Below are 20,795 nucleotides of genomic sequence, written 5' to 3'. Positions count from 1 at the left end.
ACAAATATAAAAGATCTCTTGGAAAGTAAACGTCTCCCGATTAAATAAAATCATAAAGAACTGTGACTATCAGTAGCAAACTGCTTCCTCTATAAACAGTTCCTCTGGTGCCACCTCCTCCAAATAAAAGTTTGTACAGTACAGCGGTCATCAGGGCCACCACCCTGACTCGGCTGGGACACATGTGCAGGGAGCCACGCAAACCTGGCCTGCCGCCAGAGACGGGAAGCACACCTCACAAAGCCAGTGCTGGTCCCACGGCAGCGCTCTCTGCATTCTCTCTTGATTAAAAAGGCTTCTGCATATTAGAGAATATCACTTAATCTGAATTCCGGCAATGGCTTGTTCTAAGAGCAGCTAAAATGAGAAATCTGGTTACTATATTTTGAAAAATCCTCAAAATAGCAACACACTTATTTTTGAGTGGTGAGGTCATTCGCCTGTATAGAGCTACCAGCTGAGCTCACTAAAGCTGCAGCTACCCAGGGGGCACTTATTTTTAAACTCCAGTTTTCAGGCTTTATAATGAACTGCAGCCCAAAAGCAGAACCCAACTTGGCCTCTAACATAAACATATTTTTCCAAAAACATATGGAAATGAGTAAATCAGTGAATAGCTCACTCCAAATAAATCCATCAGAGAAAAAGAAATAATTTCAGCCCAATTTATTTGTACTAAGAATTTCTTCTGCAGCAGTTCGAATGAATCTTACAATCTGATTTCTTAGTTTCACCTTGAGGTTTTAATATTTAAAAAAAAATTTCAGAACAGAATGAAAATTTATTGCTTTAGTGAATCTGAGAACTGCGCTAATATTTTTCAATTGTCTGATCAAATCAAGCAGCTTTTTCTATTTTATAGCAAAGGACCCAGAAGCAGAAAGCAGGAGCTTCAGTCATTCATTTTTCTCCATCCAAGCCCATACAAACCTTTCTCAGAAACTGCTCAAAGGAGATGAACTGAAATTATCCAAGACTCAGGAGAAAGCAAAACTCTGGGAAAGGAACCAGGTGAGCCCTACTTTTGATGGCTTCAGCGAGCCCACCCAAGTCCTGCAGAAAAAAGGTAAGCTCACAGCCAGAGACAAATGGCAATACTCACAACGGGAAGTCGGTGACAAGCTAATCCCGCAGGGAGGCTGAAGGGCGGTTCTGCTCCTCTGACTGGCTACGCAGTCTCTCGGAATAACAGCAAGAGCTCAAGTTCTTAACACAGCAACTGTTCTGGGTTGGGTTTTTATTTGGGTTCTTTTCTTTCTTGTTGGCACCTACAGTGCTTCTGGGCAGGAACCTCTCACTGAAGAGGGCTTTTTTGTTTCTTTCCTGTAGCATGTAGGAGTAGGAGCCCAGACTCTACATTTCCTACAGCCTAGCAGGCTGCTACGCACTAAAGGCTTCTCAGAGCTTAGCCCGAGAGCTAATCGCCCGTCTGAAACCCGACGCTTAACCCCTTATGACTCGCTCAGGGTTTGGAGCAGGTTGTAGGGTGGAACCAGCTACGGGTTAAAACCAAAGCCCTGAGTTTTTAGATTAGATGTTCTGATGGATGACTTGCAGAACCTCTCCAGGGCTTGATTTCCAGTGTCTGACAACTACACAAGCAAGGCCCAGGTCTCATATTTACAGGTGGCCTTGGCATTTTAAGAGTTATAAAATGCAAATGCAATTACTTTGTATTTAAAAAAATAATAATCTCACAACCATCATTCTAAGAAAAGAAATTATTTCACTGGAATCTTCAGAGTGAAATTAGCTCTCAATATACTAATAACAGTTTCATTTAAAGTCAAAATGTACAATTTAGTTAAATGTAAATAATAAACACATCTTGTGCTAGAATAAGACTGCATGATGCAATAAATTACACATTAGAAAAAGGTTCAGTTTCGTTTCATTAAGAAAAAATAACCTATTATCAAAAGCTCTGAGAAGGAAGAATTTTTTTTCGGGGTCTACTGGGAATCGAACTCAGGACCTCACGCTAGCCAGGCAGGCACTGTGTTACTGAGCTATATCCAGGGCCCAAACATTTCTTAAACATTCTACTTTCAGATTTTTATGTAGTTTTCTGATACACATACTTTTCCTTTGACCTTTTGTGTGTGTGTGTGTGTGTGTGTGTGTGTGTTACCCTGGATTGAACTCAGGACTCACGCGCTTATTCTCCTGAGCTATCTCCCCAGCTCTCTCCTTTGACCTCTTACTCAGACCTTTTGATTTTTAATGGTAACACAGTGCCTTGAACGCAGGGAAAAGCCCTTCCACGTCCAGCTTCTGCAGCAGGCAGTAACTTGCTGTGTGAACTGGGCAAGATGTGTTTGGTCATCTGTGTATAGGGGAGGGAAGTTGGGCAGCTGAAAATGAAAATGCCCCTAACGTAAAAACGTAATGTTTTTACGTTACCCTCTCAATTCTTCTGCTAGTCAGACCATACTGCTTAGGGGAGAACGCAAAACACAGCTAACAACGCGTACATGCATACATACCGCACCCTGGAAGGAAAGTGGCCTTTTCTCATCAGTTTATGCTCTGCCTCCAGGGAAAGGACAATGGGAAGATAGGCCCAAGACTCACCACCTCTGCTCTCCTCTGTACCTCTCCTTATCGAGGGTCTCAAATCACCAGGCTGGCTTCAGCCACACCAGCCAGGGCAGAGCAGCCCAATGGCTGGCACACAGCTCCTGCCCTCAGGTTCACTGCAGGGGGCTCAGGGCTGTTTGAGAAACACTCCTGCCCGGAAACAATATTTATTCAACCAAGTGGGCTGCACAGCACAGCTCTGCCAGCTCTGCAGGAGTCTTTGGAGCTGCGTGACTGACCCCACCTTATCAGTGGCCTTTGAACCTCATTTGAGATCAACACAGAGACAAAACCTAGATCCAAACAAGGGCCAAAGTAACAAGAGTGAAGCCTACAAGGCACGCCATGAAAAGAATCGCATCAATTGTGCTGTTCCTGTGAAATTACCTTCAGGAAGTAATCAAAGAGGAGGACAAAAATGCCCAGGCAAGAGGGTGCTCTCAGCAGCTTTATCTAAGTGAAGAAAGCACAGAGTCCTGTAATTCAGACATCCACCAGGAAAGGGGCAGTGAGTGAGAGGGCGGGGGAGGCAGTGACTCAACTGTGAGGCACACTTTAGGGAACACTATGCAGCAGCTCAAAATATTATCCTGAAAACTATTTTCCATGAAGACCTGGAAAAGCACAAAGAAGCCTAAAGCCAAAGATTCTGTACCAGAATGTACAAAAACTTACTGAAACTGTTCATATGACAAAGAAAAAAAAAAGAAATATTGAAAATAAGACCTTGTGCACTGTGAGTGATTTTTCTCTTCTACTATCTTACCAAAATTTATTAGTGTTCTATTAATATAAACTGAAAATTTAATATATCTGAGGAAGCACCTTAAATAAGAAGGTACATGCTTGAAATATATATCATATATGTGAATAAGTTAAAGACAGAAAGCTATAATAACCTGGTAAAGACAATTAGCAAAAACAAAGATGGTAAAGCAAGCGTAAGTCACTTCACAGCGGTCATTTATCATTTCATTGAACTTTTAGGGACACTACTAGAATTTTTCATTAATGCCACACCACCTAGCAGGATCTGATGCAAGGACAAACACAACGTGCTAGCAACTGACCTCGGGCCAGCATTTCATATTTTAAGAAGCATTTTTCACTGGGTGTGGCAGCACATGCTTCTAGCACTCAGGGCAAGAATTACCAAAGTTGGATGGAGCCAGCCCAGGGCAACTCAGTGAGACCCTGTCTCAAAATAAGAAATAAACAATTAAAAAAAAAAAAAAAGGGTTGGTATGTAGTTCACTGTGAAGGCCTGGAGTTCATCCCCCAGTAAGGGGTGTGTGTGTGTGTGTGTGTGTGTGTGTGTGTGTGTGTGTGTTATTATAGCTATTATTTTATTTTTGCCTGACAATTCTCTTGTGAAGAAGACAGGACATGTGTTGTTATCTTCATCTGACAAATAAGCCACTTGTTACTTGGCTTCTAAAGGAATTCTAAGCTCTAATTAGAGTTTCACAACATTAATTAGTATTTAGAGAAGTATCAATCAGTGTACCTAGCTCAACAGCAAGACTCAGGAACCTGGGGAGCAGCCAGCCATCTCCTTTCGTCACCCAGAAGAAGTTCACTCCAGCCGTGTTCCTAACCAGGACCCCCACTTACTTCCCGGCTAGCCGTAAGACGAGGGTCAAGGGCAATTTAAGATTTCCCTGCTTCATTATACCAACAAAGGACAGGACAATTCTATTAGTAGTACCGGTTAGTAAAAGTTAAAATGTTTACAATTAATCAATACAAAACTGTGCCAGTCACCAGGAGGCTGGAGCACTGGTGAAGAAGATATAACACTAGCACACACGGGGCATCACTGGAGGGGAAGGGGAGAACGGGGCGCGGTCGGAAGGGCTACACAGGTGGGACTGCCAAGCTCAACAGTCAAAGGATGACATCGAATTAACTGAATTTCAGGTGAAAACATAACACTCCTTCAGTGTACATCTGTTCTCTGTTGTGTCCCGGCAATCTCAACATCCACCAGAAGGTACTTGCCTGGAGGGCAGGGCTCTCTGCCTGTGTTCAGCTGTCTCTCTGGTACCAGGCAGTGCCTGGCACACAGTAGGCACTCAGTAACATCTGCTGTGTGCTAGCGCTAGTACACATACTAGTTTACTTCTTAAGCTCAGTGTTGTTTATCAGGCACTTGCCAAAGAACCTTCACATATTTTTATATATAAGAAATCGATCATAATAAATTTTACAAATTATAGTATTAACAGCCTTTTTCAACATTCAATCTTGTATTTGTATAGCAAAATAATACTTGACTTTAATTTCTTTCTTTCTTTTCTTTTTTTTTTTTGCAGAACCAGGGATTGAACTCAGGCCCTTGCGCTTGCCAGGCAAGCATTTATTCTACTGAGCTAACTCCCCGGCCTTGACTTTAAAGTCAAAATCAATATAATTTTTAATTTTTCCATTCCCCCAGTCTTTGCTAAGGGAAAGCATTAGTCTTCTATAATCAGGTTTTCTTTATATAGTTTACATTAATGTCCTCATTTTTTTCATGATATTCTATGTTGGACAAAGTAACCAGCTATCACTGGAAAGGGAAGTAGAACAGAAAATTCATTTTCAATGTTGGCTATCAGCTGAGCTTAGGATGAGTTTACTCAGCGGATTGCTCTCATTTCCTAACCTACTGAGCCTAAGCTCACCACCATTCAGCATTGTTTATCTCCTCCCCTAAGGCATTGAGCTGTACTTCTGGTTGACTACTGATTACACAGTGAAGTTCAAGGATTGAGACAAAAATGTTTTCAGAAATAATTCTTCCTTCACTACTAGTTTCTACAAACAGAAATTTCTCTGAACACGCTTGTCCTCTAAAAGTCTGTGTCTCTAGCAATTCTAAGCGGAAGACGCCATGGGCGAGTCAGGCTGTGAGGGCCTGGGGGTCATTCCTTCACAGTGTACACCCTCAACAGTTGTCACGTGGGTTTCATGGCTGAGAGAAGCTCTGGTTTTGTTTCGTAGTACTTTCCTTAGCTGCTCTTATTTGGCTATTTTATTCCTAAAACCATGAAAAATGTTTCCCTTCTCCGCCACTGGCCTAGCTCCACCTTTGCCTGGGATTTCTACTAAAGTCCCATGAATTCCAAAGCAGTAACTGGTGGCATGCATGTGGAGCAGGGGGCAGCACACCTAGATGTATAGGCATATAGAGTACATGAGCCCTAAAAAAAAAATGACATAAGTTACATTTAAAACTTCCAAACAATCCCTATAATTTATCTTTTTCTCACAGGAAAGATGAGTAACCAGCCCTCATTAGCTGTCATAAAGTCATCTTTACCTCAACATCTTGGTGGGGCCTGCAAGTGCACTTATATTAATTACATTTAAAAAATAGTATATTTATAACCAACATACACTTTTCTGTTGATTATTTTGTTAAAGCATGAGTATTTCCTTTGTAATACAAAATGGGAAAAGAAAAGGTAAAAGAATGCTTTTTGCAAGCATGTTCTCAACCACAGAATTATGTAAAATTTAAAAACCATGTGAAAAATAAGCCAGCTGTTGTTCCTGGAGGGCGGTACTGCTAACGAGGCCCCAGGCTCCTGCTTCTCCAAGCTCCTGCCTCCTGCCCCAAGTGCAGCAGGAAATGTTCTGTGGCTGTCTGGTAAGCACAAAATGCTCCTATGAACTTCTGCTCTGTAGCTAAAACTCTCCTGAACTATAAAATGGGACAACTTCTCCACTTGCTGTGCCTGGACCCGCTCCTCCTCTAAACCTCAGAGCATAGCAGTACCTGCTAAACTTTTGCCTCTGGAAAATTCCACTTAGCCACCCTCACCTTCCCTCCTAAGTTAAAACAGAGATATAAAACCTCCCTATCACACTGCTCGGGGCCCACAGTTCAGAGCCTGTAGTTCCTCTGGGCCAGCCATCCTAATAAAGAACTTGGTTTTCTTCACTTCACTGAATACCCCCTTGGTTTCTTGTATCACTGGAGACTTGTAATTCCTGATTCCCAAAACAAATTACAAAAGTGATTCTTGATTCCTTAAAAAGATGAGGCCATACTCCTATATTTATAAATTTTCTAGACTGGGTGTGGTGGTGTGCGCCTGTAATCCCAGCTTTTGGGAGGCTGAACACAGGCGCATCACTACAAGTCCGATCTACGTAGTAAGACCGTGTAGGCTCTGTACTAAAAACTTATAAAAATTTTTTTCTATAATAAGCATCATACACATGTATATATGTGTGTGCATGTAAAGGAACTGAATGACTGACCCTCTGAACAGATGTATGCACAGCCTCCTGGGGTTCTGGTGGTTAGAATGAGCAAAACCCTTCCCGCCAGTCCAGGCACTCATCTGCAGGAATGGCTCAGAAGGTACTGTGGAAGCCATAAAGAAGAGAGTTTTCTTTTGCTTTCAAGCTCAGTGCCAAGATCTAGTAAGCAGGACACGAGAAGAGGACGAAGAGTTCCGGCTGGACCATCTGAATGCAACAAAGAGAACTGAAGTAGAGGCCAAGTCGGGAAAGCAGTAGGGGCATCTAAAGCCCTGCAGATGGGACTTCGCTGAGACACCAGAGGGTCAAGGTCCTGAGGCACTAGCACCCTGAGGTGCAGGGATAGAAGCAGATGGAAGGGCGCAAGAGAACCTTGGTGTTGGCAGGAACCAAATCCCAGCCACAGTGAACAAATACTTCACTTAGAGAAGCGGCAAGAAGCCTGATTCTTCCAACTTCACATGGGTGCATCGCTGCACTGCTCTGTGCCCTACACAGGGATGAAAACAATGAAAACCATAATGACATAATTTCACAAATTATTGTAAGGACAAAGTATAAAAATGCAGACATACACACACAAAAAATGCAGACACATCATTTTAGGGAGCATGTAAACAGTACAAATTCAGTGAGTATCAAGATACTGCCAATCATATTTGTATGACTGACAGCAATCCCTAAGCAGAATCTATGAAAGTCCTCAAGAGTTGGGTAGTAGAAAGGATAAGCGAGAGAGAGAGAGCAGGAGCAGATCAGGTGACCCAGAGAAGAAACAGCTGAGCCTTCGTGGATCGGGGAAGTGACATGTTCTTGCCGATGGGTCCTTGCTGACAAACGAGATGGCGGGAACAAGGAGTCAGGAACACAGGTAGCATGTCACATCGGGGATCTCTTTCTCTGCTGCTGTCTTCACGGTGCTGTAGAGTGTACCCACGTGAGCACACTCCGTGCTCTGACTGATCCCACCCCTGCAGGCTGCTACACTTACCAATGTCTTCCATTGGTAAGGAGATATACTCCTGCCCAATATTCACTGCTGGTGCTGGAACTGCAGCCCTGTGTAAGGCTCCGGGCTCCCACTCTGCCTCCCACCAATAGGCACTGCTGACATGCAAGGGTACCAGTGGAGCGAGGACCTTGCACCCAGGCTCTGGGAAGGAATTCCCAGGTACGTGACTACTGCTCTCTCTCATTCTCCTGACAGCTCCAGCCAGGAGCGAGCCCCGGGCACGCTGTTTGCACAGGGTGCCATCTCCGGTCACGTCCCATCTCTTAGGAGGATGCTTTCTCTACTTGTTCTATACATTTCTCACAAATCTTCCATGAGCAATACAGGTTATGTAAACTAGGCGGATCTTTAACATAACCAAGGTAAGAATTAGAATTCAAGTCTTTATGATTCAAAATATGGCCCACTGCATATTTCTTTCTGGGAGTCACCTTACAGAATGTACCCATCGCTTCCCTTCTTTGTCCCTCATTAGCATCATCAAATAAAAGCTACCACAAATTGGTTTATAGCATCCAAACCTACTTCTTCTCTCCTCATTCAATCCATCAGAAAAAAAGCAGAAGAGGAGTATCTATCAGCACTCAGGATCTTGAATTTCCCTTTTAATGTTTCAAGAGAATTCACTTAGTAATTTATGATTCTATACTTAATGACTCTAAAAATAAAACTAACTTTTTCTACTAGATTATAGAAAATCAACAAAACTTCAATCAATAGAAAACTGCTTTGAAATCCTACTTATCCAGGCAACTTGCTGTTAACTAGCCATGAAAGAAAGAAAGAAAGAAAGAAAGAAAGAAAGAAAGAAAGAAAGAAAGAAAGAAAGAAAGCAAGCAAGCAAGCAAGCAAGCAGCAAGACAGCTCAGCGGTCTAAAGCACCTGCTTAGGCAAACTTAGGCAAACCCACAGGGACCATGGTTCAATCCCTGGCACCACATGCCTCACCAGTCTTGCCCCCAGGGTGGGCTGAGGCGGCCACAAAATAAAATAAAATTTGTTTAAAAAATTAGCTTTAGCCAAGGCCCCCCTCTTGTCAGTTACCTGAGGCACAGCCATTCACCTTTGTGGTGTGAGCCATGCTGGCTTGAATCCAAGGGCAGACCCAGAAAGGAGGGAGGAGTCATTCAAATTTTATGCATCCAGCTCCCAAAGGCATCCAACCTGAAACAATAAACAGAGTGCCATCAACAAGGGCCATTTAAAAATATGGACAATACTAAATCGTAAGAGTTCTGTTTGCAAATGTGGCTGTTAACAAAGACAGCAACTGGCTAATGTGTGACAGACCGAGGACCCAGGCGTGGCTGCACTGGCCTGGCTGCTGAGCTATAGGTACAACACAGGCCCAGGGACGGACCTACAGGGCTGGAAGTTCTCCAAACATGGTGCGCTTACAGAAAATTCAGGGCCTGACTACGTAAGGAGGTGGCGGTCTTCAAAGGTGTCATTCTGCAGCATCCCCAAACTATTTTGGTTTTCAAGTTTATCTTCCTTTTCTAATGTTGGCTCAACAGATTCACTTCTTAAGCCGTAATTTCTAAGCAGTTCTTGCACCAAACATTCACATTAAAAAAAAAAAAAAAAAATCAACTCTGAGCAAATTCATCTTAGATGTCTCTAGTCTCACAACCCCATCTTTCCTCCATGTAGCCACCTTTCTAAATAAAACACACATCCAGCCACACACATCTTAATAATATAAACAAATTTCAATCTCTTTACTGTCCTGTTGGATAAACTTTGGATTACACGACATGGCACACAGTTGTAGAACACCAAACACCATTTGGGCCACAAAATTCTTATTTTATATTCATTTTCTCTTTTGACATTATCTCAGGTTATTATAACAAGACATGTTATCACAAAATTTAAAACAAATAAAAAAAATAAGCTAGGAAAAAATACTGCTCTAACATTTACTGTGTGAAAATGCCTTTGGAAAAATGCTGACAAAGAAAGCAAACAATATTACACATAGAATTTTTTTCCTCTCTGTCTCTCACTCTCTCTTTTCGTCTTTTTTAGACAGTGTCTGACTACACAGTTCAGGTTGGCCTTGAGCTCACTATGTAGCCCAGGCTGGTCTCCAACTTATAGTGCTCCTCCTGCCTCAGCCTCCCAAGTGCTGGCATTACAGGCATGCGCATGTATGTAAACCACGCCTTCTGAAATATTCCGTTTATATTGTGCTTACACTGTTAAGTCTAGACCCATCAAACCAGAAGAAACTGAAATTCCAAGCTGGAAATTAAAGCTCCAACTGAGAAGCCCACACAACATCCCAATTGCATGCACATGCTAAATTAATAACTCAAACATATATTGGATTCTCATGTGGCCTTGAAATCAGGTGAGACTTTTAAATAATGTGGTACAGTACTGAAATTATGTTAATTAAAGAGAAACTGAGATGATGACCACACTGATAATAAATGCCCTCCACTAACAATCAATCTCTTACTGCTATTAAAATCTAAAATGCCACCTACTGTATCACTGATTTTAAGCTATCAAACTGTAAGTCAAATTTTGTTAAAAATATGTATGTGTATATTTAAATATCTAATTAAGACTGGTAGTCCCTGTGTGAAGTAATGATAGATGATTTCAGTTCTTTTATTACTTTTATAATAATAATTATTAAAAAGAAACACCTCTACTCATATTGTGAATTTGGATTTTATCTGCTTCAAAAATCATCAGAGAAAGGAAAAAGTATTTTAAAATGCGGCACAAAAGGAAACTACCGGTCCTGGAGATGATAAGGGGTTGGGAACATTTGTAAAGGAAAAGGAAAAGGTAGGAAAGGGCCGGTGGCTTTGATTACACTGGGTAGGAACCTCATGCTGAGCTCCCAGCACTTTCCTCATTGCTGAAATCAGTCTACAGCACCATTCAGTGCGAGCTGCCATGGAACCAGTTCTGCAGACTCCCCCACCCCCCCCACCCCACGGGGCTGCTTCTGCCAAGCACGCTGTCCTGCAGGCTTTCCAGTCCCAGTAACCAGCACTGGGCCCACACACTGTGACCAGGTCCTAAGCCTGTCGGTCCCAGGTTCTGGCTGGCAGCACACCACAACAAGATTCCTCTGATCTCTTTGACCAAAGAGCAACCATCTAACATCGCCAGGGAACAGGGGCACTGGTCCAGGTTCAGGGCCTTGAACTCAGAGAGCAAGGCCCCTTGTGTAAAGTCTGAGCTCGTAGAATTAAATGGCAGGAATAGAACAAGAACTGTCTTTTCAGAAGAGGACTGAATGTCTATCAGTGTCTGGCAAGCACAATTGTACAAACAACAACGTGGAGAGCTGGAAGAGCAGAGGGGAAGAAATGAAGGTAATGGAAGGAGTCCAGATTTTATATTATTCAGCTAATTATACTGCTAAACACCAACCAAATTGAGTTTACCGGTCCCTTGCTAGCCTTCTATGTTCCTACTGTTGCTTCACAGGGCTTGTACCTACTATCATTCCAGCTCTGGAGGGCAAAGAGAAGGCAAGAAGAGACAAGCCGCATGCGTGATGGGTGAAGGAAATACTTGTCAAGGTATCTGGATGGAGATGAGCCCGGAATCTTCCTAGCCAAACTTCATAAACTTTGGCCCAAGTTTCCTTCCTGTCATTGAACCTCCTTCACCAGGCAGCGGATATTTATCTCAGGTCCAAATGAGTGTCTTCTATCCTCCCTAGACCTGAACAATAAAATCCAAAGGAGGAAGAAGCCTCAAATTAGGCCCTATAAGCATAGCACCTGTAAAATAACAAGACACGGTCACTGGGCCTGGCTGCTGGCAGAGTGCGTGTGAAGAGAACAGTTGCATATTGTGCACACTGGGCAAGCTATTGTTCCAGTCTGACAGGTGGCTGCAGACTGTGAGGACTTGTTCTTCTTAATGATACGAGGATTCTTATGTCAGTGCCAGAGAAGGCTTGGCCACAGTCCATTCCTTTGTTGCAGATCAATAAACTGCCTCTTCTCTCTCTTGGACAACAGTGCAAACCAGTAAATCTAGAGTGGTACAATGGTGGCTTAGTTCTGCTAGCTAAGATAAAGAAGCGCTTCTTTCAGTGGACTTAGAAAAATATATCAATAGAGAAAATAAAGAATCTGTCTTCTCTATTTCTTTCAACAGACTGAATATTGAACATTTTAGTAGTTCCCCAAGAACAGTTCAGTGAATAATTCCAACTTTCCATGAACTGATCCATAGTTTACATTGGCTGCAAGGAAACAAATCACGAAAAGCAGCTTGCTGGATTGTTTTTAAGCACACCAGTGAAGGCAAGCAGGTGAAACTGGGACTTCATACAGTCTCTCGCACTGCTGAACAACCAAATGTCACATAGGGACTGTAACCACGAGAACAATGGTGGCACTGAGGGTGACACAGAGGCCAGCTGACAACAAGTGACTACTTATTATGGCTAGTTACTCACATCTAGAACATCACCAACTCTGAGGTGCACCATTATTTAAGAACTGATTTTTTTTTAATTGAAGGGTACGGTCTACAGGGTGTTCAGGGTCTCACTACTAGATCAGACTGGTAGGGATCCGCCTGTTTACAGCCTCCCAAGTGCTGGGATTACAGGCATGTGCCACCACACCCAGTCTCAACTGCTGTCTCAGAGAGCCCTAGGGGTGGGGCCGGCAAGGCTGGCTGGGGATCCAACTCCCAGCCCCTGTGCCTGCTTGCAGGAGCTTTAATCCACTGAGCTATTTGGCCAACCTTAAGAACCACTGATTTTTAGAAAGTACATCACCCATTAAGTGATGATGAAATGATTATTAAAAATTAGATGGGGGTGCAGCTTGCCAGTGGAAATGCTTAGCATGTATGAAGCCCTGGGTTTAATCCTTAGCACGAAAGAGAAGATTACGTTAACTGTAAGCCACATTCTCACTCCACAAATGTTGAAATCTGAAAAATGTGCACCTCAGAATCGATAAATTTATATTACAATTAAGGCACTTGACAGTTTTTACCTTGTTTAAACCTCACAACAATGCTACAAAGTATTATTTCTTCTCCTATTTTAAAGACTGGGAACTGAGGCACAGTGAGCTTAAGCTCGCCCAGGTCACACAGCTGTGTAGCAGAGTGACACTTGACACTGCTTGGCGGAGCGTGGTGATGCAATCCTATAGCCCCAGAACTTGCGGGAGGCCGAGGAGGCAGGAGGATTATGGGAGTTCAAGGCCAGCCTGGGCTACATAGCAAGATCCTGTCTCAATCAGGAACGACAGCAACAACAACAACTACAAACTTGTACTAATCATTTAAAAAAAAAAAAAAAAAAATCTAAGCCCCTCAGTGCTCGCATTCAGGCCCTGACCCGCGATTATGAGTGCTTTAACAAGGTGGTCACTGCCGAGATCCGGATGCTCACAGCACAGGGGCTTTGTTCAGAGCCCCTTTAGACTAAGTCTCAGAATTGTATTTGCAGCTTTATCCTTTGGAACCACACGTTTAAAAGCCTGAAGAGAAACTTTCTAACACCCAGGAGATGTCTTTCAGGCTCCGCCATCACTCTATGATCGACCACACAGTATCGGCTTCAGCAGCAGCCCTGTGCCTAGACTTCACACAGGCATCATTTGAGGCTAAGAATATCAAATACTTTGTGTGTGTGTGTGTGTGTGTGTGTGTGCGCGCGCACGTGCACACGCACATGTGACCCGCTGCTCATTGAGGCCAGGTGTGAAGCTCTAAATGGAAAAACAGGAGTTTCAGAAATGGATAAAAGGATATTACAATTGAAATAGGGACTTTGTTTCTCAAAATGCCAATTATAAAAAAAAAACAACAAGTTTTGATGTGGAAGTTATAGAATTTCTTTTTCATATTACACTTTTTTACTTACTGATAAAATGAAGCAAGTCATGGGATTACTTTTGTGTAAAAAGATCAATCTTGTAACCCTAACATAATCATTGCTAGAACTGGAAGCAATTTCTTTTTAACATTTTTATGGGACTATGTGAATATTTTATTTTAAAAAATCTTTTATTTATTTGGTGCAGAGTCTCACTTCACAGCTGGGACTAATAGTGATACTCCTATCTCAGCCTCCCCAGCGCTCGGATTAAAGGCATATTTGGTTTCGGTGGCTGGCATGACATGTGGCACTGGGAATCTGGGAATTGAACCCAGGTCCTTACGCTTGCCAGGCAGGCACTGAGACTGCCGAGCTATCTCCCCAGGGCCTATATGAATATTTTAATTCACTGCCCTTCTACAACATCCTAGGAATTGGCCCCAGACATGATTTGGTTTCTCTTCTGGAAGCATAATATAGACTAAGATGCTGTGTCTGCCCTGGACCACACACTCACTCAGACTCAGCTAAAGGAGAAAGTATTAGAGAAGCAACGTGCACACTCTTCGGTCTATGCGAAATGTACCTTACTTTACTCCCAAAGTGTGGCAGTGGCCAGAAAAATGTATTCCGAGCAAGAGACAAGTTGGCCAGGTCTTACAGAATGAGCAAATTCTTTCCAAGGCAAGAAAGGCAAAATGGCTGGGTGTGGAGGCACCTGCCTATAATCCCAGCGCTTGGGAGGCAGAGGAAGTAGGACTGTCCTGTGTTTGAGGCCAACCTGCTCTACAGTGAGTCCAAGACCAACAAACTACTAGAAGACCCTGTCTCAAAAATGAAAACAAAAACATCCTAACCAACTAACCACCCAAACAGAAAAGGTAGAACACTCTAGGACAGTGATGGCAAAACATTTAGAGCTTTCTGTGGGACAGCCAGTGGAGGCACACGTGCCCTACGCTTGTCACCACTGCCTTAGGAAGGAACACACCATGCCAAGAACGCGCCACTGCCGAGAACAGTGCAGGCAGAGTGAGCCCTGGGATGGGAGCGGGGCTTGCTTAGGAGGGCTCTGTCACAAAGGAAGCCAGCACCTGGACAAAGACAGAGGAAACTGGTGCTAAAGTGCAGCCTACAGGAAACAGAACCCACAAAGGTAAAGGGAAAATACACACAGAAACACACAGATACCTGCACCCTACCAAAAGTTCAGGGGGTCGGTGAGATGGCTCAGTGGACTAAAGCGACTGCTTAGGCAAGTTTAGGCAAGTGCAGGAGTGGCCATTTGATCCTTGGCACCATGTGCGGCACCAGCCCCACAGCCAGGGCTGGCTGAGCTGACCACAGAATCCAGGTGTAGTGGAGCATGCCTGTAATCCCAGCACTGGGGAGGCTGAAAGCAGGAGCATCACCACAAGTCCAAGCTGCGTAGAAAGACCTTGTAATAAATACATCTTTTAAAAAAATGCCCTTGGGGCTGGTGAGATGGCTCAGTGGTCTAAAGCACCTACTTAGAACAAGCTTAGCAAAGCACAGGGACCGCAGTTCAATCCCCCAGCACCACATGCCAGCCAGCCCCGCCCCCTGGTGGACTGAGCTGGCCACACACACACACACACACATACACACACACACATAAAAATTTTAAAAATAAAAAAATAAAAATAAATGCCCAAGCACAGAGCCACATAGCTCAGTGACCTAGCAACTGCCTAGGGTGTGACTGTCCTGTCCCCACCCCCCAGCCTAGACTCACAAAGAGAAGGAAAGCTCATTTATTTCTTTAAACCAGTGAAAGCAAGCAAGCAAGCAAGCATCTAAAACCTTGTCTAATTTATTATACCTCCAGTATAACTGTCCACAGACTGCTGTAGACCATGAAGCAGAGGCAGTCAACTACTTAATGAAAAGTAGCCAATAAAAGCATGGTGGAAGGTAAAGTCTGGCTGCAGTTCACCATCTGATTACCTTCTGGTGACCTGCAATACTGGCTCCTGCCGTAAGAAGAGCAGGTGGTGCTGACCAGCTCTTGGTTGTTCTGTAACCAAATGACCTAACATGACCCAACCCCACTTGGCCCCTTCAACTACAGCAGTAACTTCCTTGGTACTAGCAGGGCAATATTTGATAGGAAATCTCAAGTTTGGCTCAAGACTGAAATTAAAACCTTACCTGGATATTACTTTTATATCTAATGTAGAAGAAAAAAAAAAAACCCAAAACACTGTTTTTTTCTATTAGGAAAACTGTATAAAATATTTGTCCAAACAGCTCTATTTGTAATTTTATTCCTTGGAGTAACACGGTTAAGAAACTAGAAGAGGTGCTTATATTAATGGAATAAGCTAAAATACAGACCATAAAGAGAAAACAGAAGCAGCAATGTTTGTTAATTCATTCACAAATAAAAATGCATCATGTGCCAGGCTCTGGATTGGACACTTAGGATAAAGCATGGACAAAGTACACACCCGCCCAACCTCTCCTCCAAAATAAGCTTTGGGACCAAAGAGAATTCAGGCTCACTGTGTGCTCGACAGATTAGCTGAACTAAAAGCCAATTCCTCCCTTGAAGAGTTCCCAGAATAAAATTTACCCCCTTGTGCCCCCGAGTGGGCATGAGCGAGACCGGCCCTCGCGCACACCCCCCGGCCCCTGCACATCGCGCTGCACCATGAAGGGAACCGGCATCTCCGAAGGCGCGCCGGGGCTGTGCCACCAACCCCGAGCCTGGGACTTCCTTCCGAGCCCTGCGCTAGCTCTGCTGCAACCGGGTGTCCCAGAGGCTCGGGCTTCCCGAACCCATAATGAAAACTGACGCGAAGCTTCTTTCTGGGAAATTTTCTGCAGTGCAAGTTCACCAGCGCAAGACGACGTAGGCTGAAAACCATCTGCCCTGATGGAAGGAAGGACAACAGCAAGCCGGGGAGCGGCACGCTGGGGCGAGCGCCCAAACGGACAGGAAAACCATGGACGCCAAGGTTTGCTCGCCTTCTTTGAGTTACTACCTTCATGGGTTTTGCTGACTTCAGGGAAAAACAATTTTGTGGGTAGGTACACGTATGATGATATGTTCCGGTTCATCCTGTAGCTTTAGGGAAAACGGGCCTTAGCAAAAACCTAACCTTGATGTTATAATCATGGCCATATTAGTGAAATCTTGCTTCTGCTAAAAAACAAGCACTGCCGGTGGTAGTTTATGAGTTAGAACGTCATTATTTCTGTCTACTCAAACTTTAAAGAAGGGGCCGGGGAAATAGCTCAGTAGAATAAGCGCTTGCCTGGCAAGCGCAAGGTCCTGAGTTCAATCCCCAGTACCAAAAAGAAAAAAACAAAGAAAAATTAAAGAAGAATGTACCTGCACAGATACAAGAGAAGTAGTTTGCTGTATTTGAAACACTTTAAAAATTTTCCTACTTGAGTTATTTAAAATGTACAGTTCTCATTTACTTACTGTTTTTGTGGGAAAATTCCCTTTAACTTCTCTGGGATTAGATTCTTATGTGAATTTCTCTAACATTACTACTCTTAAATTAACATCTTTACTGGAACTTTCACTTAGTAAATGGAGACCTAGGACACATGCTCGGATTCTTAACCTTAAAAATGGTAGTTCCTGGGCCGGGGAGATGGCTCAGTACAATAAACACTTGCCTGGCAAGCGCAAGGGCCTGAGTTCAATCCTCAGTACCGCCATAGTTCCCTCTGGGCCAGGTGTCATGGTGCATGCTTATAAACTCAGCACTTGGGAGGCTGAGGCAGGAGGATTGGCCCAACTTGCAGGCTGGTGTGTGCTACAGACTGAGTTCAAGATCAGCAGCAGCAGCAGCAGCAGCATTAGCACTGTCTCCTGGGATTTTGTTAGAAATGCAGATTCCCACATCTACTGAATCAGTTCTTGGGTAGGTTCAGCAATTTGCACTGTGACTACCACTTAGGGGACTCTGCTGTTAATAAGGGCTTTGAAAGTCCTGCCTGAGCAGATGGACCAACTGGGAAAAACCTAAGTTCTATGGCTCCAAAAGCCCGGCATGTTCTCTGACTTTAGGAAAGTGTTACCCAGTGATTTAGAAACTATCCCTTAGGAAGCGTGATTTTGCTTTATTCAATTATTTGTTAAAAACTGCTTGAATACAGAGCACATAACAGTTTTGGATACTAGAGTGGTAAACAAAGTGGACCCAGTTCTTGCCTTTTGGAGCCTTATACCCCTCAGAAGTGCTACCTTCTAACAATGGGTTGTTCAAATCTATCTGGATTTGACCTTGAAGACATAACCCAACTTTCAATTTCAATTGAATTAAAAAAAAAAAAAAAAAAAACTTCTGTACATAGCAGAAAGACCAAACAGATATTTCCTAGATTTGTTTTTTTCCAAGAACATACAAAAGAGGCCAGGGAGATAGCTCAGTAGAGTAAGCCCTTGCCTGGCAAGTGCAAGGGCCTGAGTTCAATCCCCTGTTCCGCCAAAGGGGGTAAAAAATAGAAAAGACTATTTAAGATAAATTTAAATGCCTAGACCAGGAGATGTTTTGCAATTTGCTCCCTGACCAAAGCCCTGACAGTGATAAACTCCGGTACCAGAACAGGATGTGCACTTCCACTGAAAATGGTGGGAAAGCCGTACCCACAGCATGAATACAGAGATTTAAACAGAACTACATCCACACTCCTTGCCGCCAGCAGATCCTCACAGAATAACAAGTGCTGATTGCCTGTGGAGACCCTGGAGGGCCGCAGCTGCTCGTGGGCCTGGACGCTGGCGGCGCCACACGGAAGGCGGTGTGGGGCCCTCCTCATAATAAAAATAGGAGCTGGGGCTTCTGCGTGATCCAGTGGTCCCACTTTTGAGCATATTTCTAAAGGAACCGAAACCAAAGCTTGAAGAGACATTTGCATCCCCATTTTCCTGATAGAAGTATTCACAGACGCCAACATGCAGAAGTAACGGAAGTGCCCACGGACAGCTGAGGAAAGAAGATGTGGATAAGCAGCCGCGAGCCCGCATCCAGCCTTAAGACAGGCAGGATGCGTACGGGAAAAGACCGGGTGCGTGTGCTTGACACGGATAAGCCTTGATGGCCTGATGCAAAGCGGAAAAAAACCAACTGCAAAAGCCAAATGCTGCATAATTCCCTGTACATGGGGTATCTAAAGGAGCTAGGCTCACAGAAACAGAAGCCAGAATAGTGTGCAGGGGCTGGAGGGCGGCAGAAACAGGGAGGCCCCTCAGCGTGGGTAGTTTTCTGCAAAATGAAAAAAATGATTCTGGACGCAAGATCCCAGAGACCCGTCATACAACAGCATGTACATGACTAACAAGCACGGTATCACAATGTTCACTTCAAAATTCACCGAATAGATTTATGTGTTATTTTAGCTCAATAAAAGAGGGCAGGCTCGTACACACTGCACCCAGGCACACCCCAGATCAGGCCGCTCCCCAGATCGCACAAGCAGGTTAGCAAATCTCATGTGTTGGTTTCCTTTAAGTGAATTAAATCTCTTAAGCTTTTCCTTTTTAATGCAGGAAACGCGGATCGTTCTGTGCTCTCTTATTGTCATGGGTCCTCCTGTTGGGGCTCGCACAGTGCTCTCAGGCTTAAGAGTTCTGCAGCCATCTGCGCACCCCAAGCTAAGCAGGCAAGTACCAGGGCACAGGGTGGAACTGAGGAGAGGTGGAAGACCAGCCACTTTGGGCTCAGCCTGGACTACTGTAGCTCAGCAAGACCTTGTCTCAAAAGCTCAGCTCCTGCTTGGGGATGTAACTTAGTGTGAAGGCCCTGAGTTCAATGCACTGGAGGGACGGAAGGGGAGGGGAGGGGAGAAAGACAGACAGACAGACAGACAGACAGACAGACAGACAAAGAATGACTGACAACTCTTTTTTTCCTGGCTCTCATCATGCTCAGGGATGCTTTGGAGAATAGTAGTTGAAGGCAGTCTAAGTAATGATAGGCCATTCACAGGAGACCCTGTCCCCTGCTCAGCAAAGAAAGGGCCACGGGACCATCCTGCCAATTTCCACAGCTCAGAGGCTAAGGTCCAATTCAAATGCCACCACCCACTTCTACCCTGTTTAGCTAGGGAAATGCCACAGGCCGAGGAAACAGACCCTATGGTTATAACTCCAACGCCTTCCTCCCCACTGAAGCCCAGCCTCTTCCTCTCCCCCATATTAAAGGCTCTGACAGCAAGGTCTCTGCTCCGGCACAATAGGAAAAGTGCCAGAAGATGAGACGTGCCAGAGAAAGCTTCACCCCTGACCCAGGCAGCAAGGGCTGGGCTCCTGCCAGAAACAGAGGCTACAGGCACGTCTCACGAAGCCCCACTCCCTGGAGAGGGCAAGGGAGGGCACTGCAGAGTGGGGAGCCATGCACCCCTGAACCAGGTCCTACAGCGCTGCAGAGCAGTTGGGCTCCTGGACAATCACATCTAATAGGCCGGGTCTGAGACAAGGGGGAGTTTAGAAGGCAAGACCCCCAAAGTCAGCAAGAGAATGTGCTTTGCTATAGGAAGAATGATCCAGCTATAGGAAGAAAGGCCTGTCAGTACATGCGTATCCTATTACTGCAGAATTAATTCACAAACATAAAAAACTACGAATAGATGGGAAGAAAGCCCAAACTAGTTTCTAGCCATCAAAGAAGATAAATGTCCACGAATAGTAAAATATCTATTACTTCTAATTTAAGGTGTTATAAATCTCATACTTTTTTTGTTCTATACTATTTCAAAACAAACAGAACTATCTAAGTGTAGACAGGCATGTACACTGGTTTGTTGACACTTTCCAAACCCCCTGCTATCAGAGTGTGGCCCTCCAGCCAATAGCAATAGCGTTGTTTACTTGTTAAGAAGCAGAACCTTAGGGCCAGCCACATAGCTCAGCGGATTGAAGTGCCTGCTTAAGCAGAGCGCAGTGGCTGGGGTTCGATCTTTGGCCAGCTGTGCTGGTCCCGCCCCCGAGGCACACTGAGACAGGGATTGAGACTGGGTGTAGTACTGCACATCTATAATCCCAGCACTTGGGAGGCTGAACACAGGCGGATCACTATGAGTTCAATCTATGTAGTGTGACCCTGTATAATCTGTACTAAAAAATGAAGAGGAAGAGGAAGAGGA

General features: G+C 44.2%; 1 protein-coding gene across 3 annotated transcripts in view; it reads right to left on the bottom strand.

Annotated features, from left to right (window-relative positions):
• The window catches only part of Kank1 (KN motif and ankyrin repeat domains 1), a 232,556-nt gene that overhangs the window by 60,452 nt on the left and 151,309 nt on the right, over window positions 1–20,795 (bottom strand). For 2 of the 3 annotated variants that reach the window (XM_023721889.1, XM_004637172.3), the window contains exon 3: window positions 8,891–9,010. In XM_023721889.1, coding sequence (XP_023577657.1) covers window positions 8,891–8,927 — 37 coding nt within the window. In that variant the 5' untranslated portion in view covers window positions 8,928–9,010. Of the gene's footprint in view, window positions 1–1,102; window positions 1,347–8,890; window positions 9,011–20,795 lie in introns of those variants that run through there. The other variant, XM_023721891.1, reaches the window with a different exon arrangement.

Source organism: Octodon degus, unplaced genomic scaffold (genome assembly GCF_000260255.1).
Source record: "Octodon degus isolate 3935 unplaced genomic scaffold, OctDeg1.0 scaffold00087, whole genome shotgun sequence".
NCBI lineage: Eukaryota > Metazoa > Chordata > Mammalia > Rodentia > Octodontidae > Octodon > Octodon degus.
This window is presented reverse-complemented; position numbering and strand designations above follow the sequence as displayed.